Source organism: Oncorhynchus mykiss, chromosome 11 (genome assembly GCF_013265735.2).
Source record: "Oncorhynchus mykiss isolate Arlee chromosome 11, USDA_OmykA_1.1, whole genome shotgun sequence".
Taxonomy (NCBI): Eukaryota; Metazoa; Chordata; class Actinopteri; order Salmoniformes; family Salmonidae; genus Oncorhynchus; species Oncorhynchus mykiss.
The window spans coordinates 61427261-61454081 of record NC_048575.1 but is presented as its reverse complement, the minus strand read 5'-3'; the positions used below and the strand labels follow the sequence as shown (position 1 = coordinate 61454081).

At 42.0% G+C, this 26821-nt stretch overlaps 1 protein-coding gene across 2 annotated transcripts; it reads left to right on the top strand.

Moving 5' to 3' along the window:
* The first annotated feature begins 83 nt into the window (after nt 1–83).
* rab3c (RAB3C, member RAS oncogene family) lies at nt 84–17719 on the top strand. Of its 2 annotated transcripts, none has more exons than XM_021621738.2 (5): nt 84–273; nt 3063–3287; nt 6740–6858; nt 12428–12552; nt 12860–17719. In XM_021621738.2, the coding sequence occupies exons 1-5, from the start codon at nt 256–258 to the stop codon at nt 13048–13050; spliced, it is 678 nt and encodes a 225-aa protein (XP_021477413.1). In that variant the 5' UTR covers nt 84–255; the 3' UTR covers nt 13051–17719. The 2 variants fall into 2 exon arrangements, with proteins under 2 accessions (XP_021477413.1, XP_021477414.1); XM_021621739.2 differs by lacking the exon at nt 84–273 and adding an exon at nt 733–888.
* Nucleotides 17720–26821: the final 9102 nt, after the last annotated feature.

The following is a 26821-nucleotide window of genomic DNA, read 5'->3' as shown; positions in this document are numbered from 1 at the left end:
GACGCTATCAATCATGTGCACCGCCACCTCCTGTTCTGTTTACTGTTCTCTGAAGCGGAGCATGATTTCGGGGCGGGGGCTGAGAGACTGACGGCAGTGATGCTCAGAACGAGTAGCCATTATTGACTTCACAAATAATTAATTTCAGAAAGAAGGTCTTGTAATATCGGTCGAGGTTTACTGTTTTCATTAACATTTGGCTCATATCACAATACATTTTGTTTTATTTTTTTATTAGTGGGTAGCACAGCCTACATGGATTTATACGGAAAGGTAAGATCTTACCAGCATCTATCTGTATAGTATCCAGGTTTAATGAGGCTATACAGAACTCCAAATACACATAATCATTACATTGATCAAATTCATGTAGTAGACTAAACGCACATTTGTGAAATGTGATATTGTTTATTCTAAAAGCAAGCATAGTTTTTGCTAATGCCACAGAGGAAATGTTATAGTTGCCAAAATACTTCATTAGTAAAATGAAAATGGTCACAAAAATATATAAAAAAAAATGTTTATGCAGTCTTCATGTAGTTTGGTGGTTTTCTTGAGCTTATCAAGAGTAATGCAGGCCCACAGCTGTTGTCAAAGTGACTGTGTTGTATGCTGAATGATGTAGTCACATCGCTTTAATATTTCAATCTCCTGGAGCGCTTTTTGCATTACGAAGACTACAAGCCCCATATTGTGAACTTTGACGTCTTTGAACGTGCTTACTACGCTTTCCAACGGTTCAGTTTCGGGAAAACACGGGGACAGCTCCGAGGTACTGAAATTGCCTCGGCTCAAACAGAACTGTCTCCAACCGTAAGAATTTATATAACAACAGCCTGATATATAAACTAGGAAAAGCCACTGACTGACACGAAGCCTTCGAATGAGGTTTGTTTGCTATAATGTCGTCAGATATGTTTTCTACATCATGTCATTTTTTCTAGACTGTGATATAATTTCGGGAAGAACTTGATTGACCTAGGGCGGCTACTATAGATTACAGTGTATTTGCGATTATCCAACATTCTGTGAGGTTTTATCCAATTTAAGAGGGCTACATCTGTGTAGCAAAATGGAAGAGTGTATTTTCGTCGTCATCATAACATTTTAAAATGGAAATTAGCGCATTAAACACCTAACATGATGTGTCCTTGTATAGCTTATTGCGTAAAGTAAAATTACATTTAGTTTACGAAACATTGTACAGTGTTGTTAATAATGCAATTGTAGACTTGCTTGATGTAAAACCGAAAGCATCATTCTTCGTGTAACAGAACAAACAGAACAGGCACATGTTTGACATGGCAGATTGCTGAGGCACAGAGAAAAACATTAAGGCTATTAGGAACAAAGATGTCTGCTGTAGTCTAGTTGTATCTTTGTAGAATGCTGACAAATGATGGCGAATTTTGCAAGAACGATTCAACATTCCACATTTTGTATTTCCTAGAGTCAGTAATTGGATTGTAGAATTGATTGGCATACCCCTTGATAAATCCAAGCCTAATTGATCAAACACCTTGTGAAGGATCTGACTGATGTTCATTGGCAGGCACATAGATGTGAGGATGTAGAACACAGGTGGACTCTTCAATTCCCCAGGGTGTGTAGTGCTTTTCTGGTTTATTCCACAAAGCCATCTGCTATCAGACACACAGTCTGTGCTTTTAACACCTAACTGAGAGACTGGTGTGTCAATCTGGTCTGAGCATTTCATATTAGTCTTACGTTAATCAGAGACACTCCATTTAGTATGAAATGTTACGTTTTGTATGGTATGTATTCATTTTGTGGTTGTTCACCACCCATTTCATATGATATATGTTACGAATTACAATTTATATTATATGTTACTGTAACAGTATAACTTTAGACCGTCCCCTCGCCCATACCCGGGCGGGAACCAGGGACTCTCTGCACACATCAACAACAGTCACCCTCGAAGCATCGTTACCCATCGCTCCACAAAAGCAGCGGCCCTTGCAGAGCAAGGGGAACCACTACTTCAGGGTCTCAGAGCAAGTGACATCACCAATTGAAACGTTATTTAGCGCGCACCACCGCTAACTAGCTAGCCGTTTCACATCCATTACACTCACCCCCCTTTTGACCTCCTCCTTTTCCGCAGCAACCAGTGATCCGGGTCACGGCACCAATGTAACAGTATAACTTTAGACCGTCCCCTCGCCCCAACCTGGGCTCGAACCAGGGACCCTCTGCACACATCAACAACAGTCACCCACGAAGCATTGTTACCCATCGCTCCACAAAAGCCACGGCCATTGCAGAGCAAGGGGAACCACTACTTCAAGGTCTCAGAGCAAGTGACATCACCAATTGAAACGCTATTTAGCGCGCACCACCGCTAACTAGCTAGCCGATTCACATCCGTTACATTACGAATTTGCCAAATGTACAATATGTTACACATCTGCAAAAGGTAGAATATGTAAACAATTTACAAAACGTATGATATGTTACAAGGTGGCTAATGTTAGCTAGCTGGCTAATATAGCTAGGCTAGGGGTTAGGTTTAGAGGTTAGGGTTAGGGTTAAGGTTAAGGTTAGGATTAAGTTTAGGAGTTAGGTTAAAGGGTAAAGGTTAGGGGAAGGGTTATCTAAAAGGGTTAATGTTAGGGTTATGGGAAGGTTTAGCTAACATGCTAAGTAGTTGCAGAGTAGCTAAAAAGTAGTAAGTAGTTGAAAAGTTGATAATTAGCTAAAATGTTAAAGTTTACCCTGATGAGATTCGACAACCTTTGGGATGCTAGACATTTGAGTTATATGACCAACCACACTACTTTTGTTTTTGCCTTAAGTAACCCCTGTCCTATGTAACCATACCAAACGTAACATCATATTAATTTGAGTGTCACAGGATTTACGTTAACTATGTTATGTCTAGTCTATGAAACCAGGCTGGGTCTGTGTGTGATTAGTTTAATAATTTATTCTTCTTTTACACGTCCTTGACGTCCCTCCTCCATGCAACATTTCTAATTCCAATGAGTTGATTTTAAGTTTGTCATGACCTTTTACACTGTGACTCCTGATATTACCAGATGTCTGCCACTCAGGGGACCACTCAAGGGAAGGAGGGTGGGGACCAGAACTTTGACTACATGTTCAAGCTGCTGATCATTGGGAACAGCAGCGTGGGTAAAACCTCCTTCCTTTTCCGCTACGCTGACGACGCCTTCACCTCAGCCTTCGTCAGCACTGTGGGCATCGACTTCAAAGTCAAGACTGTCTACAAGAATGACAAGAGGATCAAATTGCAGATCTGGGTAAGTATGTCTCTAAAGTCCAGGGGACTTACTATTGTAATAGATAATGTCTAATGTAAGTATAGCTTTTCAACTACAGTTTGGACAAATATCAGCTATTCATTCAACTGCAATATTGATCTTATCTTGCCTTGGTTAATGAACAGTAATTTTGATCATTTGATCTAAATACTCAACAGTATTAAGCTCAAAATGTCAATGCCAGTTTTAGTAGATTACCAGTGCTGTAAAATGGCTACATTCAAAACAGTTTAACAATGGCCAGAAAAGCCATTAAGCAGTGCTGAGCTTTTCAAGATGATTCTGCCTTTGCAACCACACTCCAACTTACTTTTTTGCATGACATCATGGAGAAACTCAATATTTTGTATCTCTCATTGAAATCTATTTTGATATCACCAGCGTATTGCCGCTAGCTCATAAGTAGTATGCATATTAGGAGACATCCCGACCTACAGTAGTCATAGGAACTATAGGCTCTTGTTAGAAGTTGCCCGCAGGCACAGATCTAGTTTACATTATCCAACCCTAACATTAACCATTAGAAGGAAAAATACATAAGAGACCATAAATCAGCCTCTAGAGGCAAATTCATTCTTCTCCTACAGGGGCTCGGCATCAGCCTAGAGTAGTCAATCTATTTCAGACATTGTCAGTCTCTCATCATTACAATTATGCACTCTCATTCATTCCCAAGGGGCTCGTAACTATTGAAATAATCAGTGTCTTCTCATGTAATTTGTATTCTAGCCTCCCAAGGAGTTTTTGGAGGACTAACCTAACAGTGGGCTAATGGAGGTTCTATTGAACATGAAACAAAAGCCTTTACTAATTATTAAGGGGAGTCTGGAAAAAGAAACTCCCCTGTCCAATCTCCCTTTCTTTTAACCGAATGACCCTGGTCTGTAAACCACATTAGACTGTCAATCCATAGCCAGGCCCCTTCCCCTGTCCCCTACTCTTGATCAATAACTATCTAGCACTGTGACAGGTTGTAACTAGATGGCTCATGGTTTGCCAAGCATTCATTCCCTCCATTTCTCCTGAGTAATTTGTTTTCAGAAAACACACTTGTAGTTAAACTTAACAAACATAATTGTTTGCTGCTTCAAATCTTTTTGTCCATTCCTGTTACGGTTACCAAGCAACTGGTATACTGACTTCTACATTGTTATAGATTTCTATGAGCCAACTAGGATCCAGTCACAATTACATTTGAGGTGGCTTGTGCCGCTTATCTGTATGAACAAGACCTAGAGTGATTGAATGCGAGACAGGGCAATGTAGAGAACCGAGACAGGGAAATGTAGAGAACCGAGACAGGGCAATGTAGAGAACCGAGACAGGGCAACGTAGAGAACCGAGACAGGGCAACGTAGAGAACCGAGACAGATGGATGTGTCATCGTTAGCAGGATGCTTGTAACCCTTAGCTGAAGGACATCATCACTGAATAACACTCCTCTCAGACTGTGTGTTCCCCTCCTGTGGTTGGCCGACTTTGCCTAAGGCTCTTTTAATTAGGAGGTTTCGGAGATGGAAGAGTTTGTTTCTGAGCAGCTCTGAGGCAGCTAAGGCTTCAGTTTAAAGCCTTCTTCCTCCAAACACCCACTCTTTCTCTCTCTTAGAGAGGCAATGCTGTTCGCTGTCATATTTACTGTCTGTTCCACCAATTCATTAGTCCCAGACAGTACTGTAGCAGTTAATCAGCTGATTTGCATGGGACACAAATTACACACACTTTATCAGGAAGCAGAAAAGCAGGGTTGAATGTAAACAGTTTAAATTCTGAGTAATAAGGGTAATTGTTTTTTGTCAGTGAAGGAAAGACAAGCAGGTTCTAACAGAGGCAGAATTGCCAGAGAAAGCATTCAAATGAATAAGCTCTAGGTTGTCTAATTGGGCGTTTTGAGAGAACTGTTCCTTCAGTGATCATTTTATAATAATGGATGATGTCCTTGTTGGATTTACAATATTAATATACACGTGAAATAGTGTGTCATAGTCATTTGCAAATACAGTTACGTTTACTGGTTATAGTTTTATGTATTATCATAATCATGTTTGAGTACTGTACTATTCCTGACGAGCCACAGTATACCAGAATTGACCAGTAAGATTCAATCCCTACTGTCACTCTGCACTGACTGTACTAAATGGTCTGTCCATTTCTTGGGCTTATTCACACTGGGGTCCATGGTGATGCATAAACACACTCAGTCAGGTAGTTTCTAATGGAACTCCTGTTCACTGAACTCAGCAGGATTTTTCTGTCTTGCTGTGTCTTTTAGCTAAGAACAAGCAAAGCTGCACACTCAAATAACCCAGAGATAAAAAGGGTCATCGTCAGGCACTTTGCCCTGAATCGATAGTGTAATGAAGTGTGTGGATGCATACAGTATGTCCTCAGTATTCAGCCAAGAGGAAAGTCAGCAGTCAAAGCATTGTCTAGATTCATGTTTAATGTAAAGTAATGTCACAGTCTGCCAAACAAGAGAACCATTAGCACAATGTGTGAAAAAGGCTCAAATGATTTCCTTTCAATACATTATATAGGACTCAGTAATTACATAGGCCTACTGTGCATATTGTATTGTACAAAAAATAACACACACACACCTGTACACCCTCATGCATGTGTATATGTAGGTGCACATACAATACATCAATGTGTTAGTGTGTATTATTGTGGGTTTCCATTGCTCAGCCCAGCTGCTGTATGAAGGAGATGGAGGGAGGCAGCCTTTGAGCTGTGTGTGCTTTTGAAGGTCAGATATGTCCTCTGGCTACCACACAGACATAATTATAGCCATATTCACAGAGCAGAGCAGGCCTCTCTGGAGCTAATGTAACCCAGCACTGTTTTGGCTTAGAATCCCCTACAGATAGTTTTAGTGTTTTCGCAAAAGGACAGTGGGATTTTGACCCCTCCAACAACCTACTTCAAACAGGAGTTGGAAATCAGACAAAATGGCCATTTGCCATTTTCCTTTTGATGAATCAGACAGTCTGCTACGTGACTGATATGCTATCTAGAGTACCAGCTATGACAATCAATAGCCCCTATACAATATGTTTACTGTAAGCCCATAGACATTACATAATACAAAATGGCACTTCCAGTAGGCCTCAGCCACCACAGTGGCTTTACTGGGAAGACTTGAACCTCTAGAATCTGTGAATAGATAATGACCTTCCTATCAATGACAGCCATGCAGCATTCATGATAATCATAGCCAGCCAAACCAGTCAGCGATGCATTATGCATATGATAATCACAACCAGCCAAACCGGTCCAGAATAAATACACACATGAAGGATGGGAGACTTTCGCTGTGACTAACTGTTAGTTATCTGTGTGACTGTGCATGTGTGTGTGTGTCTGTGTGTCTGTGTGTACATGCATGTGCATTTGTTTGTGACCAGCAATAATAATGTTCTGTATCTCTCCAGGACACGGCGGGGCAGGAGCGGTACCGGACCATCACCACTGCTTACTACCGCGGAGCCATGGGCTTCATCCTTATGTATGACATCACAAACGAGGAGTCCTTCCATTGTGTGCAGGACTGGTGAGTTTTACTGGGGTACAAAACATTTTCACCCTCTCTAGGAGGAAAATGAGTGCCGAATAGCATACGTTTCTTTTCTCATCGAAAACCAATACGTACCAGCAATACATCTTTCATCAGCACGTTGGTAAGACTGCAATGTTGTGTCAGTACATCATGCATCATGAAATACACGAGGGAAGGAAGTAACTTCAGATGCCATGTTATGGATTAAGTACTGTTTATCTTAACCACATTCTCAGAAAGACTACTTATCTTTATGGACAAGGACAACAGAAGAGGTGTGTTGTTGTTGGGTTGTATTGAGATAGGATGAGTATAAGATTTCTCCCTGTGAAGAAACAGACCCAAATAGCTGACCTTCATCCCTTTCTGTATCTCCTTATCTAAGCGTATTGATTAGAGCGCTTGCTGTCAGAGAGCCACTAGCCCACCTGTGTGGGGGTCCCTGGGAAGGTCGGGCAAAGTCATGAATCGCTGTCTTTGTAAACCACACAAGCTATTTCCATCTGAATACTGAATACCTACACTAACCTGTACTGTGTGTTTCCTGTACCCTGGATTCAACATGATTTATTCAGGACTAGAAATAAGAACACAAGAGGAGTCTATTTCATCAGTCACAAACAATAGGTTTCTGGGATAAAGTCTACCAGAAGGTTTTGATGGATGCACTTGACAAAACTATGAACTGTCTCAAGGTGAAACAAAAAGAGTGTTGGCATTGTGTGTGGGGCATAATGTGTAGAAATTAGACTGGTTAAACATCTCTTTTCACTGTGGTTGTGTACATGTAATATGAACAAAAATATAAAAATATAAAGACGCAACAATTTCAACAATTTTATTGAGTTACAGTTCATATAAGGAAATCAGTCAACTGAAATAAATTCTTTAGGCCCTGATCTATGGATTTCACATGACTGGGCAGGGGCGCAGCCTTGGGTGAGCCTGGGAGGGCATAAGCCCACCCACTGGGGAGCCAGGCCCAGCCAATCAGAATGAGTTTTTCCCCAGAAAAGGGATTTATTACAGATAGAATTACTCCTCAGTTTCATCAGCTGTCCGGGAGGCTGGTCTCCGACAATCCCGCAGGTGAAGAAGCTGGATGTGGAGTTCCTGAGCTGGCATGGCTACACGTGGTCTGCGGTGGTGATGCCTGTTGGATGTACTGCCAAATTCTCTACAACAGCATTGGAGTCAGCTTATGGTAGATAAATGAACATTAAATTATCTGGCAACAGCTCTGGAGGACATTCCTGCAGTCGGCATGCCAATTGCCTGCTCCCTCAAAACTTGTGGCATTGTGTTGTGTGACAAAACTGCACATTTTAGAGTGGCCTTTTATTGTCCCCAGCACAAGGTACACCTGTGTAATAATCATGCCGGTTAATCAGCTTCTTGATATGCCACATCTGTCAGGTAGATGGATTATCTTGGCAAAGGAGAAATTCTCACTAACAAGGATGTAAACAAATGTGTGCATAACATTTGAGTGAAAACAAGCTTTTTGTGCACATGGAACATTTCTGGGATCTTTTATTTCAGCTCATGAAACATGGGACCAACACTTTACATGCGTTTATATTTTTTACAGTAGCTAATGACTGGTATTATCCTGGAGCTGTTCAAATCAGTGAGCTTTTTCTCTAGACCAGGTATTCCCAAACTGGGGTACGCAATGCCGTTGAAGGCACACCAAATAAAAATGTGATTCACTTTTTTTTTTTTTTTTACATTTCTTCACATTTTCTTATTTCTCTGTGATGTGTTTCTTTATTTCTATGTTTTGGCCGGGTATGGTTCTCAATTAGGGACAGCTGTCTATCGTTGTCTCTGACTGAGAATCATACTTAGGTAGCCCTTTTTCCCTCCTTTCAGTGTGGGTAGTTAACTTTGTTAGAGGTATCATAGCCCTGTTAAGCTTCAGGGTCGTTTTGTATTGGTTATGGTTTTTGTTGGCGACATTCTAAATAAAAGGAATATGTAAGCTCACCGCGCTGCGCTTTGGTCCGCTTCTTACGACGTCCGTGACAATTTGCCAAGGCAGGATACTCTGGCAGTGGTTTCTGATTAAATTATATTTTCACAGAACCTCTTGTTGCAATTTCAATGAGGCTCTCTTGTTCAAATATCGGTAAGTGGACTGGAGGCAGGGCATGAAAGGGATAACGAATCCAGTTGTTTGTGTCATCCGTTTTGGGAAAGTACCTACGTAATTGCGCACCCAACTCACTATATCACATTTGACATTGTCCATCAGCTTGAGTTCATTTGCACAAAAAAAAATCATACATTGATAGAAAGACCTGTGTGTTGTCCTTGTTAATGCAGGCAGAGAAGAGCTCCAACTTCTTAATCATAGCCTCAGTTTCGTACCGCACATTGAATATAGTTGCGAAGAGTTCCTGTAATCCTAGATTCAGATCATTCAGGTGAGAAAAAACATCACCCAGATAGGCCAGTCGTGTGAGAAACTTGTCATCATGCAAGCGGTCAGACAAATGAAAATGATGGTCAGTAAAGAAAACTTTAAGCTCATCTCTCAATTAAAAAAAACATGGCAATACTTTGCCCCTTGATAACCACCGCACTTCTGTATGTTGTAAAAGCGTTACATGGTCGCTTCCCATATCATTGCATAGTGCAGAAAATACACGAGAGATCAGGGGCCTTGCTGTAACAAAGTTAACCATTTTCACTGTAGTGTCCAAATGTCTTTCATGCTGTCAGGCTTGCTGCGGCCCCGGACTGGGCACCCTCGCTGGAGGCTCCGGACTGGAGGCCGTTGCTGGAGGCTCCGGACTGGAGGCCGTCGTTGGAGGCTTCGTGCCATGACTCCTCACTGGAGGCTTCGTGCCATGACTCCTCACTGGAGGATTCTTGCCATGGATCATCACTGGAGGATTCTTGCCATGGATCATCACTGGAGGCTTCTTGCCATGGATCATCACTGGAGGCTTCTTGCCATGGACCATCACTGGAGGCTTCTTGCCATGGACCATCACTGGAGGTTTCGTGCCATGGATCATCACTGGAGGCTTCGTGCCATGGATCATCACTGGAGGCTTCTTGCCATGACTCCTCACTGGAGGCTTCGTGCCATAAACCATCACTGGAGGATTCTTGCCATGGATCATCACTGGAGGCTTCTTGCCATGGACCATCACTGGAGGCTTCGTGCCATGGATCATCACTGGAGGCTTCGTGCCATGGATCATCACTGGAGGATTCTTGTCATGGATCATCACTGGAGGCTTCTTGCCATGGACCATCACCGGAGGTTTCGTGCCATGGATCATCACTGGAGGCTTCTTGCCATGACTCCTCACTGGAGGCTTCGTGCCATGAACCATCACTGGAGGATTCGTGCCATGGATCATCACTGGAGGATTCTTGCCATGGATCATCACTGGAGGCTTCTTGCCATGGACCATCACTGGAGGCTTCGTGCCATGGATCATCACTGGAGGCTTCTTGCCATGGACCATCACTGGAGGCTTCTTGCCATGGATCATCACTGGAGGCTTCTTGCCATGGACCATCACTGGAGGCTTCTTGCCATGGATCATCACTGGAGGCTTCGTTCTGGGCGCAGGCACAGGACTCACCAGACTGGGGAGACATACTGGAGGCTTGGTTCTGGGCGCAGGCACAGGACTCACCAGACTGGGGAGACATACTGGAGGCTTGGTTCTGGGCGCAGGCACAGGACTCACCAGACTGGGGAGACATCTTTGTTCTTGGCGGAGGCACCGGATACACTGGGCCGTGGAGGTGCACTGGAGGTCTCGAGCGTAGAGCCTGCACAACCCGTCCTGGCTGGATGATTATCTTCGCCCTGCAAATGCGGGGCGCTGGCACAGGATGCACTGGGCTGTGCAGACGTACCGGAGACACAGTGCACAGAGAGACGCACTGGAGACCAGGCGCGCTGAGCCGGCACCATCCTTCCTGGCTGGATGCTCACCCTAGCCCGGCAGAATGTCACCAACAAAAACCATAACCAATACAAACGACCGTGAAGCTTAACAGGGCTATGATGCCTCTAACAAAGTTAACTACCCACACTGAAAGGAGGGAAAAAGGGCTAGACAACGATAGACAGCTGTCCCTGATTGAGAACCATACCCGGCCAAAACATAGAAATAAAGGAACATAGAAAATAAAACATAGAATGCCCACCCCACATCACACCCTGACCTAACCAAATAGAGAAATAAAACGACTCTCTAAGGTCAGGGCGTGACACAAATCGCGCTGTTAAGACACTGATGTCCTTTGCAACCACGTACCTATGTGAGAGTGGATTCTCGGCCCTCACTAGCATGAAAACAAAATACTGGCACAGACTGTGTATGGAAAAATAATGAGACTCTCTTTAATACAACCCAACATTGCAGAGTTATGTGTATCCTTTCAATTCACAATCTTCGATGAACAAAGAAGGTTTTATATTTAAGATGGCTAAATAAAGAGCAAAATTATTGATTATTATTATATTATTATTTTTGTCCTGGTCCTATCAGAGTTCTTTGTCACTTCCCACGAGCCGGGTTGTGACAAAAACTCACACTAATTCTTATGTTTAATAAATGTATCTTATAGTGTGTGTGTGTGGCAGGCTTACAATGATGGCAAAAGACAACATTTGAGAGTGAGCTGACCCTGGTGCTAGAGGGGGTATGCAGCTGGAGGTTGAATGGAGGTCCGGGACTATAAAACATTTGGGAACCACTGCTCTAGAGCATAGAGCAGACAGAGCACAACAATGCTTTATCATTCTATCCAACAACCTAAACATACTTCTTCTAATGGTAGGTTTTTATTCCATTCTCTATTGTTCTTCCTGGTTACAAGGTTTAGGGCAAAGATGCATTGTTTCCATGGCAACGGCTCCTTCCCTGCCAGGCTTTATGTGAATGAGCTCGTGTCCTGACACAAAATAATTTCCTGTGTATGACGCAGTTGTCTCCTAATAGGGACGAAGGCACGCCTATGCTCTTCACAGAAATAGACACTGCTGCACCTCTCCTCTTCTCTCCTCTCCTGGTTATTGATAATTGAAACACATAACTAATAATTGTGAGAGATAAACATAGACATCGGTAATCATTTTGACACTAAATATAGGATAACCTAGAGGTCAATTATATGTAAACATTTAATGCAAACCCCGGTTCAGAAAAGCTGTTTTTGACTAGGATGTCATTTTGTGTTATAGCAGTCAATAGCCAGATGTGAATTGACCTATATCTCAACTCCTATGACCAGTCTGATCTGGACTGAGCAGTGCTGACATCACAGTACATTATTGTGTTCCGCTGGTGCTCTGGCCTTCTTTCTGTGTGGCCACAGGGGAAATGTGTTCCTGAAATGTTTCTCCCAGATTCCAGTCCTACTGTAGCACCTCATCGTCCTGATCTGATGATATAGGAGGTGTGTTGTTTTCACTGTATCAGCTTATCACTTATAGCGTCTAGTAGATAGATGCAGTGCTCTGTTTTGAGTTTTAGTTCCTGTTTTTTTCTGTTCATGTGTGTGTGTGTGTGTGTATGTGCATGTGCAGGTCGACCCAGATTAAGACCTATTCGTGGGACAACGCCCAGGTGGTGTTGGCTGGGAACAAATGTGACATGCAGGAGGAGAGGGTGGTGGCTGCAGACAGTGGGAGACAACTGGCAGAACAACTGGGTGAGCTGCTGTCATTTCATTGATCAGGGACACTTTATATAAGCAGAGATAAAATAATGAACACATTGAAACATCAACAGTCAGATAGATACGAAGATCTATAATGCTACAGCTCATACTGATTCGCAGCACCAGTGCCTACATGGGCTTCTGTAAGTCCATTGACTTATTGTAAGCATGACCTACAGTATTTGACAGCCTTACATTTCCACTAAGACATTACGTCAAGAGATTTCTGAATGTGGATCATTTACTTCTTGTAAACATCACCAACAATATATTATTCTGTCTCTCTATCCCTTCACAGGTTTTGAGTTCTTTGAGACAAGTGCCAAGGACAACATCAACGTCAAGCAGACCTTCGAGCGCCTCGTTGACATCATCTGTGACAGGATGTCCGAAAGCCTGGACACTGACACCGCCGTTACCATGGGAACACCCAGCGCCAAACTGACAGACAGCGCCCCGCCCCTCCAGCAGCCCGCCTGCAACTGTTAGTGGCTCCTCCCAGTTACTGTGTCGCCAAGATACCCAGTCCCTTAGATGTAGTCTGCATCCCAAATTACATCCTATTACCTATTTCAGAGTTTCTTAAACTATGGGTTGGGACGCAAAATGGGGCCTGGGCATGTGAGAGGTGAGTCGCATTATAGAATACATCTATAATCACACACAATTTCTTCTTAATATGAGTCGTTGGAGGACGATTTGGTTCACGGGATGATGGTACATTTTTTATTTGGGTCTCGAGCTGAAAAAGTTTAAGAACCCCTGCCTTATATAATGCACTACTTGAGCAGGACCCACATAGTGCTCTTGTCAAAAGTAGTTCACTATGTAGGGAATAGGGTGCTATTTTGGATACAGACAGTCTTAAAAGTACAATGCTGATATTTTTAAAATCTTAATATCATATAATTTCTGGGTAACAATAAAATACCTTACTGTTATTGTTTTCAATTAAAATGGTAAAAAATAAACAAAATTGCTTCTTAGCAAAGAGCAATTTCTCAAGCAAGAATTTTGCTATAGCAAGTGGTCTTGGGAGTGGTCTGAGTGGGGAGGGGACAACTGAAAACTAGCTGTTATTGGCAGAGAGGTTTGGAACTCTCTTTCTTATTGGTCTATTTCCTAATTTAACGCCTGGTGTTGTCAATAGGCAGGCCAAAACTCCATTCCACCAAAACAGGCTGAAATTTCAGGCGGCCTTTTCAAACTGCTCTTACACTAAAAGGGCATTATCATAATTTACACAGTCACAGTATTATTCCAACCTCATAGTATGGAAATATATATAAAACACAGGAAATCACATTTTTTACTGTACTGGGCCTTTAAAGCAGGGGTGCACAACTAAAGTCCTGGATGGCTGCTGTGAAGGATGACTTTCCTCCTTGCCTTTTAGTCAGAGATTGACCAGTGTAGCTGCTGTAGGTGCACTGTCTGGCCAATCAGTGACAGTAGTTGATCAATTAAGTGCCAGGATGGAAGGAAAACCAGAAGGACTTCATCCCTAGTGGACTGGAGTTGTTCACACTTGTCTTTCTGTATCCTGCACTGTAACAGAAAACGAATTTATTCAGTCATTTTGAGTATGATCATTGGTAAAATACTCTGAAACGTTTTACTACAGCATACTGTATATTATGGTACATTGTGGGAAAACGTTTTGGTCGGAGAAGTCATTGCTTTGTTTCGAATGGTACTGTAATTCCCCCCCACAGAATACAGCACCATACCGTATCTTTTGAGGGCCAAAAACCTTTTGACCACTAATGGGTGAATGGTATTGTTGTGCATCTCAAAAAGGATATTTTTGTTTTTGTTTCACTGTTGAATCAGTCCCTAAATGTTCTGCATGTCAGCATTCAAGTTTTCAAGATATTCAAAACGCATCATACTGTGACACTTTCGGTATTTTGAAAGTTATTTATCTTGAAAACTTGATTGCTGACATGCAAAAAAACAAGGGACTGTATCATCGGTGGACTAATGAAAAACATACAGAAAGGTAATATTCCCTTTAACATATTCTGAGGCTTGCACCTGCATGTGAGAATGCTGTACCAATTTGACTGCTATGTGGTGATAGTGACCCATTCATTCATAATGTATAGTGGACAGATTAGAGTGGCAGCAAGTCAAACCTTAGGTGGTTGAGCATGTTGCCAGGTCCTTTTGGTCTGTTTTGCCCTGTAGTCGCTGTCAGTTTGGAAACCTTGGTTAAGGCCTCTAGATAGGCAAGTGATACAAAACACCAAATATGAATTAATATGATATAATGTGTAAACACTTTACATAGCAGCCAACTTGCTTGCACCACTCCCTTGTAATTACAGTAAAATACTGTAAAGTACAAACCCCTCCCCTCAATGAATTTCATTAATCCGTTCATTCATTCTGATTACGGTAGAATTAACTTTTTTGTAGTATAATAGGGTACATTTTACGGTATTGTACTGTATGCGTCATTACCAAGTACTTGCATTGCATTTGTTTCTGCTCTCTTGCCAACTCTTTATGGAATTGTGGAGTTGGCAAGAGCACAGATCAGTGACCAGGCTAGCAATCAATGTATGTCCCTCTCCATAGCTGTGTTGAGGAACAGATACACACTTCACACCTTTACCTCGAAACACAGAGGGTCTGAGGCCTATTATAGTGTGGCTGATAATAGGACATTACAAACATACATTATTCTCTTTAGTTTACCATACAATATCCACAAAAATGATGCTCGTAAAGGCTTTTAGAATTCAATGTGTGGTCAATGCATGTACTGCACAGTAGCTTTCCAGCTGGCTTCAAAGACTTGTTATCAATTGTAATTCTGTGAGGAGAACCCATAGCTGTCACTGTTTTTACTGTCCATCGTAAAACCTGCCGGACACACAGTTATAATCAGTGCTTTCATTTATTTATCCTTCTATTTATGTATTTATTTTATTTTGTATGTATTGTTGTTACATAGTCTTCTGCCACAGCCAAACTATATCATTAAGTGTACTGTATACAAACTGGTAGGTAGTAGTGATTTCTGTTTGCAGTTTGTGTGTGCGTGCGTGACCGTGTGCCTGTGTGTTTTAGGAAAAATTAATGAGTGTGGCTGTGTGAGTACTTTCAATCATCTACCTTGGATAAAAACAAATGTGGCCTTTTAGTATTTCCAACATGGCCTCTTCTCCTTTGTGCTCACCTGCCACATTTATTTCATATTTAATGAATATACTATACATGCATTGTGTCTATGTGAGTACTGTATTATACTGTACATGTTTTGTAGTAGTAGTCCTGATGTGTGATCTGATGAGTGTCTGCATTTCTGCTAAACTGAATAGATCCTCTTTTCCTAGCCTTAATAAGAATAATACAAGTGTGATGTCAAATAGCCAATAACCTAAGTTGTGTTTTTATACCCAGACCCTTACATTTAGCTTTACCCAAACAATAAACCCTTCCCTCATTTCCAGCAGATTGACATTTCTTGTTTTGAATCTTGCCCTGGAGGCAGAACTGAGTGGTTTCTGCTAGATAGGCCAGCTGCAAAGTCAAAATGGTCTATGTTGTAGAAATGTATGAAAACAAACATGTGATTTTTGGTCTTAATTTAAGGTTAGGGTTAGACATTAGGCTTAGCAATGTGGTTAAGGTTAGAGTTAAGGTAAGTTTAAAATCAGATTTTATGAATTTGTGGCTGTGCCACCTAGTGACCACTCTGCAGAGCTGCCTCCAGTACATTATTTATGTCAATAAATACCAACCTGCTCATTTCCACTTCTCAAGAGAAATGAAAACATATAATTCACAAATTAAACACAGCCAAGATATGATATGTTATGACCGATGGATACTGAAGCCATGATAGATAGTCTGTCTGACTGGATAAACAGCAATATTCTATGAAACAGACAAAACATCCATATTTCATATACCTGCTCCAGTATATGGGTTCCCTTTTATAAGAAACTAGTGCACCTTTTCCACATCCCTGACCAGCTTAGGGATCATGTTATTATTGTCACTCCATCCTTGGCTGAAGCAAATTGTCCTTTACATCGAGAATGTCCTGTAAATCCCAGTAAAGATAATCTCTTCTATATATTAAGTGAATAGTTACATTGATCCTTTAGCTACAAATTACCTAGAAACAGAATAGTAAAAATATATAATTGTGCCAAAAAACTGGCTGTAGTTTGTTTTGCGCCGTCTAGAGTTTCTGCATAGAAAAATGAAGGTTCAGAAAAGTTGCATGAAGACATTGAATTATCTATATTTCTATCTATAAAGGTGTATATTGTCTATGTTTAAGTGCATCCTCATAGCTTTGTCTGTGGGGTGCAATGGGCCAACAAGTGCAATATTCTATGAATGATTTCCTATACATAGTACTCCTAGTAGTTATACCTGCAGTAGAGTGACTGTTCTAATGTTCTTGTTGTACTGTATGGCACTGCAAGCATCACACACACTAAATATGTGCTTTATCTGGGATTCGCTGTGAGGTGAAGTTGTGTGTGTGTGTGTGTGTGTGTGTGTTATTGTACGTGTTGACCTTTTCTACTGATGTATTCATGTACTACTTATTATATACTGTTCTTGTTAGCTAACTGTTGGTGAACTCGTACTATACGTCAAGATGCAGTGTTGTGAAAGATAGTCAGGGAAATTAGTATATGCCATATGCCGTACTGATATTAAGTCTATGTGATAAAAAAGGGAAATATCTCAACTCAAACATGATGTCTGTGTGAGACATTATTATTTACCTGTACATCAATAATAGGCATTATCCTGCTGAGTTTGAGACCACTGACATCGCTCCAGTCAAATCCCCTGTCATCTACTTCTTCATCTGTGATCATGTACAGTATATTCATGACTGCCCCTGGCCGGTGAAAAGCCACTTCAACATGTCATTACTGATGAAGGCTTAAGATGATAATAATGAATAACAATAATCATAATAATAATAATTATTCATTGTACTTATGAAGTGCTTTTAAAGAACTTGAAGAGGCTTTACATGAAACTATAGTACACTCACGCTCTGGTCACCTCATTAAAGTGTGGACTGATATTAAACTGGATATACTATTTGTACCTTTAAGTGCAAGCAATGTACAAACTATGTTTTTGAGATGATAGGAAATAAACAAATTGTACTCATGTCATGTGTGTATTGTATTGTGTACTGTGTTTGTGTGTGGAGATCCATTGGCTCCCTCTTGAGATCGGTGTTCAGCTTGTCAGTGTGTTTGTGTGTGGAGATCCATTCGCTACCTCTTGAGATCGGTGTTCAGCTTGTCAGTGTGTTTGTGTGTGGAGATCCATTGGCTCCCTCTTGAGATCGGTGTTCAGCTTGTCAGTGTGTTTGTGTGTGGAGATCCATTCGCTACCTCTTGAGATCGGTGTTCAGCTTGTCAGTGTGTTTGTGTGTGGAGATCCATTCGCTCCCTCTTGAGATCGGTGTTCAGCTTGTCAGTGTGTTTGTGTGTGGAGATCCATTCGCTCCCTCTTGAGATCGGTGTTCAGCTTGTCAGTGTGATCACTCTAGTTCTAGAGAAAGTATGCCTCCTAAGGGACAAACTGGGGAAGTTAATATTTTACAAGTTCTACCCATTCAAGAAGAATTCAGCTGGTTTTGCTGCCCATGTCCTGTATCACCTAACCTTGGCAAACTGAGAAAATGATTATTCTATGTATAACATAGGGTTATGGATATGACCATGGGTTGAGGTCAAGGAAAGTATTAGGGTTGTGATTGAGGCTAAGGTATGGGTTGAACAGGGATGTGAAAATGAAGCTAAAGTTAAAGATAGGGTTGTGATTGAGGCTAAGGTATGGGTTGAACAGGGATGTGAAAATGAAGCTAAAGTTAAAGATAGGGTTGTGATTGAGGCTAAGGTATGGGTTGAACAAGGATGTGAAAATGAAGCTAGGGTTAAAGTTAGGGTTGTGATTGAGGCTAAGGTATGGGTTGAACAAGGATGTGAAAATGAAGCTAGGGTTAAAGTTAGGGTTGTGATTGAGGCTAAGGTATGGGTTGAACAAGGATGTGAAAATGAAGCTAGGGTTAAAGTTAGGGTTGTGATTGAGGCTAAGGTATGGGTTGAACAAGGATGTGAAAATGAAGCTAGGGTTAAAGTTAGGGTTGTGATTGAGGCTAAGGTATGGGTTGAACAAGGATGTGAAAATGAAGTTAGGGTTAAAGTTAGGGTTGTGATTGAGGCTAAGGTATGGGTTGAACAAGGATGTGAAAATGAAGCTAGGGTTAAAGTTAGGGTTGTGATTGAGGCTAAGGTATGGGTTGAACAGGGATGTGAAAATTAAGCTGGGGTTAAAGTTAGGGTTGTGATTGAGGCTAAGGTATGGGTTGAACAGGGATGTGAAAATGAAGCTAAAGTTAAAGATAGGGTTGTGATTGAGGCTAGGGTATGGGTTGAACAGGGATGTGAACATGAAACTAACTAAGGCTAGGGTTTTGGCTACTTTTGAACCGGGGTGTGGACACGAAAGTAGGTTCAGGCTACGATTAGGGTTGAACCGGGGTGTGGACATGAAGCTAGGGTTAGAGTTAGTGTTGTTGTGTTTGAGGCTAGGTTGAACTCTAACCCTCTACCCTGACTCTAACCCAAGCTTCATGCCTACCTCCCAGTTCAACCTAACCCTAACCCTAGCCCAAACTACAAACGAAACCCTAACCTCATGTGGTTTTGGTAATGTCCGTTTTCACCACTAGAGGCCTGGCTTTCTCCACATACATCTAGTCTGGAATCAAACATGTACAGGCCGGGACAAGTGCTCCAGAAGTCCTCTTAGCACTGATCCAGACTACCCAAGCCTAAATCCTAACCTTATGGATGGACTAGGACATACACTATATATACAAACGTATGTGGACATCCCTTCAAATTAGTGGATTCGGCCATTTAAGCCACACCTGTTGCTGACAGGTGTTTAAATTGCGCACACAGCCATGCAATCTCCATAAACAAACATTGGCAGTAGAATGACCTTACTGAAAAGCTCAGTGACTTTCAATGTGGCACCTTCATAGGATGCCACCCTTCTAACAAGTCAGTTCATCAAATGTCTACCCTGCTAGAGCTGCCCCGGTCAGTTTTAAGTGCTGTTATTGTGGATTGGAAATGTCTAGGAACAACAACGGCTCTGCTGTGAAGTGGTAGGCCACACAAGCTCACAGAACGGGACCGCCGAGTGCTGAAGCGAGTAGCTCGTAAAAAACATATGTCCTCAGTTGCAACACTCACTAACAAGTTCCAAACTGCCTCTGGAAGCAACGTCAGCACAAAACTGTTAGCCGAGCAACCACACACAAGCCTAAGATTACCATGCACAATGCCAAGCATAGGCTGGAGTGGTGTAATGCTCGCCGCCCTTGGACTCTGGAGCAGTGGAAACGCGTTCTCCGGAGTGATGGATCACGCTTCACAATCTGTCAGTCCGACGGACAAATCTGGGTTTGACGAATGCCAGGAGAACATTACCTGCCCGAATGCATATTGCCAACTGTAAAGTTTGGTGGATGAGGATTAATGGTCTGGGGCAGTTTTTCATGGTTTCATCCTTAGTTCCAGTGAAGGGAAATCTTAACACTACAGCTTACAATGATATTCTAGACGATTCTATGCTTCCAAATTTGTGGCAACAGTTTGGGGAAGGCCTTTTCCTGTTTCAGCATGAGAATGGCCCCGTACACAAAGAGAGGTCCACACAGAAATGGTTTGTCGAGATCGGTGTGGAAGAACTTGACTGGCCAGCACAGAGCCCTGACCTCAATCCCATCGAACACCTTTGGGATAGATTGAAACGCCGACTGCGAGCCAGGCTTAATCGCCTAACATCGCTAACATCAAAAATCAAAATAAAATTTGATTTGACATCAGTGCCCGACCTCACTAATGTTCTTGTGGCTGAATGGAAACAAGCCCCCGCAGCAGTGTTCCAACGTCTAGTGGGAAGCCTTCCAAGAAGAGTGGAGGCTGTTACAAAAGCAAAGGGGGACCAACTCCATATTAATACCCATGATTTTGGAATGAGATGTTTGACGAGCAGGTGTCCACATGGTTTTGGTCATGTAGTGCACTACGTAGATGGACCCAAAGAAGCTACACAGGTGGAAGACACTTCACTGCCCAGAGTAAAAAAACTGACACCACCTGATACCTTCTAGCTCAGACAGACAGACAGACAGACAGACAGACAGACAGACAGACAGACAGACAGACAGACAGACTACAGACTTTAGAAAATGCATGAACAGTGGAGTTGTTTATTCTTGACATCTCAGCTTGAGCCTTTCTTCAGAATATTTCCGATTTGATGGCTAGAGTTGGCTAAAGCAACACAGCTGGCACCCTGGCTATTGCTAGTTTTATTGCTTGTTGGAAAAGTTACATTACAGGTGTTAGATCCACTTAGGTCTTTAAGCATTGATCATTGGTCTATAATACATATTTTAATGTCTCTAGTAAACATCAGTTAGCAGAACTGGCTTCATGAAAAAAACTCATCCCAGAACTATGCTAAGGACTTCTCTTTTTTTTCTCCAGAGGAAATTATTATTATCTCACTCCCAACATAATGACAGTTTTTTCAGGCACTGCACCACCTCTGTTACTTTCTTTCACAATAGAGAGAGAAATTATTTTATTTCTTCCTGCATTGTTTCCATGGTGCATGTGAAGTAGTGAAACGTGTGGCTGGTCAGAAAACAGTTAATGGCTTCAATGTGGAAGGCTAGAGCAGAAAGCAGAAAGGAAGGCTAGTACAGGAACACACGGACATCAGGCTAGAACAGAAACACACTGACACCAGGCTAGAGCTGAAACACTGACACCAGGTTAGAGCAGAAACACACAGACACCAGACTATAGCAGAAACACACTGACACCAGGCTAGAGCTGAAACACACAGACACCAGGCTAGATCTAAAACACATGGACGCCAGGCTAGAGCTGAAACACGGACAACAGGCTAGAGCAGAAACACACAGACACCAGGCTAGAGCAGAAACACACAGACACCAGGCTAGAACAGAAACACACTGACACCAGGCTAGAGCTGAAACACGGACACCAGGCTAGAGCAGAAACACTGACACCAGACTAGAGCAGAAACACACAGACACCAGGCTAGAGCTGAAACACGGACACCAGGCTAGAGCAGAAACACTGACACCAGACTAGAGCAGAAACACACAGACGCCAGGCTAGAGCAGAAACACACTGACACCAGGCTAGATCTGAAACACATGGATGCCAGGCTAGAGCTGAAACACACTGACACCAGGCTAGAGCAGAAACACACGGACACCAGGCTAGAACAGAAACACACAGACACCAGGCTAGAACAGAAACACACGGACACCAGGCTAGAACAGAAACACACAGACACCAGGCTAGAACAGAAACACACAGACAACAGGCTAGAACAGAAACACACAGACAACAGGCTAGAACAGAAACACACGGGCACCAGGCTAGAGCAGAAACACACGGGCACCAGGCTAGAGCAGAAACACCAGGGGCTGGAACAGAAACACTACGAAACCAGGCTAGAAAAATCCTCTGTCAGCCTAAATGACAGATGAATATGGTTATTTCCTAGGTCAGAGCTTTTTATCACTTTCATCAGAGGACATTTACCCACCCACAACACAGACAGAGAGAGGAGACTCAAACAGACTCAAATTAAATAGGTGAGGTTAGATTAGACTTTTATTGAGTTGAAAGGAAAGCATTAATTTGCAAACATGCACAAAGAACGAACCAGGATTATGATAATTTATTATAATGTCAATCTTGTAATTATATGTTTTTGATACCATCACAAAACCCCAGGAGAATGATCTTGCTGATGTTGCCTTAATTTCAACTATTGACCAGCTAAGGACAATGTGCCAAATCCTAACACCTAACTGTGACTTTCTGATCTTGTAAAAAGAGTCAATTGTGTTATTACAATTCCAAAAATGAGCTTAATCTGAGTTAGTTGGTCACAGTTTACAGCTATACAATCCCTTCTGCGCTTTTATCAAGACACACAGTACCAGTCCCTACCAATACTGTCTCCTTTTGTTCTGTAGATGTGTTTCTCCCAAAATATGTTTTTTACACAAACCAACCAAACACAATGGATAAAGTGCTAACTATTTATGTAGTTCTTAAAGGAAATGCATCCATGAATTGAATATGAGCATTGAAGAGTCCCTGTTAATCCTGTCAACAAAGGAAGTCAAAAAACTAAAACAACAGCAAAGGCACAGGACACAACGTGGAACATCTAGGTGAATGGAGCCAGTATTACAGCAGCTGATGTTGGATGTCACCAGAACCATATAAATATATGGCTCTGGATGTCACTCGGAGACAAACATACAACAATGACATACTTCAAACATACAGAAATGGCATACTTCTGACATCTGCAGACAGAGAGGAAGTGGGTGGGCGTACAGTATGTTAGCAGAGTTCCCTGCCATTAACTAATGCAAGGCATGTTCCTAAATATAATGTTCTTCCCAACTCATGACCTACAAGGCGATGGGGATGTACAGTGGCTTGTGAAAGTACCCCCCCCCGGCATTTTTCCAATTTTGTTGTCTTACAACCTGGAATTAAAATAGATTTTGGGGGGGTTTGTATCATTTGATTTATACACAACAGTAGGCTGGGTAGGCTGTGTTAACTGACTGTGTTAACTGACTAACTAATTTCTGAACAATTTGATGTTATTTTAATGGGGGAAAAAAAGGACATTTCTAAGTGATCCCAAACTTTGAACGGTAGTGTTATATATATATATATACACACACACATATACATATAAACACACACATATATATATATATATTCTAATGTTACCTAAGACCTTCATAAACACAACCAAATGATTATTTTTGCAATAGCATATATGAAATGTATTAATTACACTGTTAGCTTGGAGGGGGTTCCCTCAAGGCCCAGCGGTTGTCGTGATGAAAGGGGATGTTTGGCATTATGTTAATACTGTATATGTTCGAGGCCTAATGGTACAGTCCTGGGAAATGTTGATATCTATACCAATTCAAGCCAGCCCTACAGTATCGTTAAACAGGGGGTTACATACTGTACCTATTGAATATAGCATGGTTGTTTAAGAGACTATCCGTTCTGAAATCCTGCAGCTGCAGGCTTAGACTGATTCATGTAAATGGCAGAAATTTTATTTAGAAAATAGATTTTTTTGTAACTCTGGCTTCTCAAACCGACGCGGACATTCAAATTATTACTGAATCTTAGTTTAAGAAGTCGAGGCCAAATTCTGATGCGTTTCTGACTTGTTATAATGTATATAGATCTGACAGAGTTGGCAGAGGTGGGGAAGTCGCCAACTTAAATGCTTCTGTGTCAATTTCCATACCAAAGCAATTTTAATGTGGGCCTTGGTAATAACACCCAGCTAACGGTAGTGGGAATTTATTGCCCTTCATCAGCTACTCCCTGTGAGTTTAAAACATTGTCTGACTTGCTATCGAAGTATGCAAAGCCTGAATTATTAATAACAGGCTGAAATATTGTTGTACTGAGTTAAACCTCACTCAGCTGATAACTAAACCAACTGCCCCAACATTAAACACCCTGAAAAAGCTACTCCTTTATATACAGTGCCTTGCGAAAGTATTCGGCCCCCTTGAACTTTGCGACCTTTTGCCACATTTCAGGCTTCAAACATAAAGATATAAAACTGTATTTTTTTGTGAAGAATCAACAACAAGTGGGACACAATCATGAAGTGGAACGACATTTATTGGATATTTCAAACTTTTTTAACAAATCAAAAACTGAAAAATTGGGCGTGCAAAATTATTCAGCCCCCTTAAGTTAATACTTTGTAGCGCCACCTTTTGCTGCGATTACAGCTGTAAGTCGCTTGGGGTATGCCTCTATCAGTTTTGCACATCGAGAGACTGAAATTTTTTCCCATTCCTCCTTGCAAAACAGCTCGAGCTCAGTGAGGTTGGATGGAGAGCATTTGTGAACAGCAATTTTCAGTTCTTTCCACAGATTCTCGATTGGATTCAGGTCTGGACTTTGACTTGGCCATTCTAACACCTGGATATGTTTATTTTTGAACCATTCCATTGTAGATTTTGCTTTATGTTTTGGATCATTGTCTTGTTGGAAGACAAATCTCCATCCCAGTCTCAGGTCTTTTGCAGACTCCATCAGGTTTTCTTCCAGAATGGTCCTGTATTTGGCTCCATCCATCTTCCCATCAATTTTAACCATCTTCCCTGTCCCTGCTGAAGAAAAGCAGGCCCAAACCATGATGCTGCCACCACCATGTTTGACAGTGGGGATGGTGTGTTCAAGGTGATGAGCTGTGTTGCTTTTACGCCAAACATAACGTTTTGCATTGTTGCCAAAAAGTTCAATTTTGGTTTCATCTGACCAGAGCACCTTCTTCCACGTTTGGTGTGTCTCCCAGGTGGCTTGTGGCTAACTTTAAACAACACTTTTTATGGATATCTTTAAGAAATGGCTTTCTTCTTGCCACTCTTCCATAAAGGCCAGATTTGTGCAATATACGACTGAGTCTCCCACCTCAGCTGCAGATCTCTGCAGTTCATCCAGAGTGATTATGGGCCTCTTGGCTGCATCTCTGATCAGTCTTCTCCTTGTATGAGCTGAAAGTTTAGAGGGACGGCCAGGTCTTGGTAGATTTGCAGTGGTCTGATACTCCTTCCATTTCAATATTATCGCTTGCACAGTGCTCCTTGGGATGTTTAAAGCTTGGGAAATCTTTTTGTATCCAAATCCGGCTTTAAACTTCTTCACAACAGTATCTCGGACCTTCCTGGTGTGTTCCTTGTTCTTCATGATGCTCTCTGCGCTTTTAACGGACCTCTGAGACTATCACAATGCAGGTGCATTTATACGGAGACTTGATTACACACAGGTGGATTGTATTTATCATCATTAGTCATTTAGGTCAACATTGGATCATTCAGAGAACCTCACTGAACTTCTGGAGAGAGTTTGCTGCACTGAAAGTAAAGAGGGCTGAATAATTTTGCACGCCCAATTTTTCAGTTTTTGCTTTGTAAAAAAAGTTTGATATATCCAATAAATGTCGTTCCACTTCATGATTGTGTCCCACTTGTTGTTGATTCTTCACAAAAAAAATACAGTTTTATATCTTTATGTTTGAAGCCTGAAATGTGGCAAAAGGTCGCAAAGTTCAAGGGGGCCGAATACTTTCGCAAGGCACTGTATCATTCTAACAAACGCCCCTCATAAGTATACAGAAAATGGAATCTTTGCTAATGAGTTCAGTGACCATTGTCCTGTTGCCTGCCATACAGCCGGGAGGAACTATTGGATATAAGAGCAACGTCAACTCACCAACATTACGACCAGGAATACGACTTTCCCGAAGTGGATCCTCTGTTTGGTCCACCACCCAGGACAATGGATCGGATCCCAGCCGGTGACCCAAAACAACGGCGCCGCAGATGGGGCGGTCTTCTGGTCAGGCTCCGTAGATGGGCACATCGAGCGCACCGCTCCCGAGTATGCTACTCGCCAATGTCCAGTCTCTTGACAACAAGGTAGATGAAATCTGAGCACGGGTTGCATTCCAGAGAGACATCATAGACTGTAACGTTCTTTGTTTCACGGAAACATGGCTCACTCGGGATACGTTATCAAAGTCGGTACAGCCACCTGGTTTCTTCACGCATCGCGCCAACAGAAACAAACATCTCTCTGGTAAGAAGAAGGGGCAGGGGTGTATGACTTATGATTAACGAGACGCAGTGTGATCATAACAAAATACAGGAACTCAAGTCCTTTTGTTCACCTGTCTTGGAATTACTTTCAATCAAATGCCGACTGCATTATCTACCAGCAGAATTCTCTCCCCCAAGCAGACACATCGACGGCCCTGAAAGAACCTCATTGGACTCTATGTAAACTGGAAACCATATATCCTGAGGCTGCATTTATTGTAGCGGGGGATTTTAACAAGGCTAATCTGAAAACAAGGCACCCTAAATTTTATCAGCATATCGAATGCACAACCCGGGCTGGTAAAACCCTGGATCATTGTTCCTCTAACTTCCATACAAAGCCCTCCCCTGCCCTCCTTTTGGCAAATCTGACCACGACTCCATTTTGTTGCTCCCAGCCTATAGACAGAAACTTAAACAGGAAACGCCCGTGCTCAGGTCTGTTCAACGCTGGTCCGACCAATCGGATTCCAC

Excerpts from the sequence above, each read along its gene's own strand:
- rab3c (XM_021621738.2), top strand. Across the intron at positions 3,288-6,739 it reads GGATCAAATTGCAGATCTGG|GACACGGCGGGGCAGGAGCG; the intron begins GTAAGTATGTCT and ends GTATCTCTCCAG. Across the intron at positions 12,553-12,859 it reads ACAACTGGCAGAACAACTGG|GTTTTGAGTTCTTTGAGACA; the intron begins GTGAGCTGCTGT and ends ATCCCTTCACAG.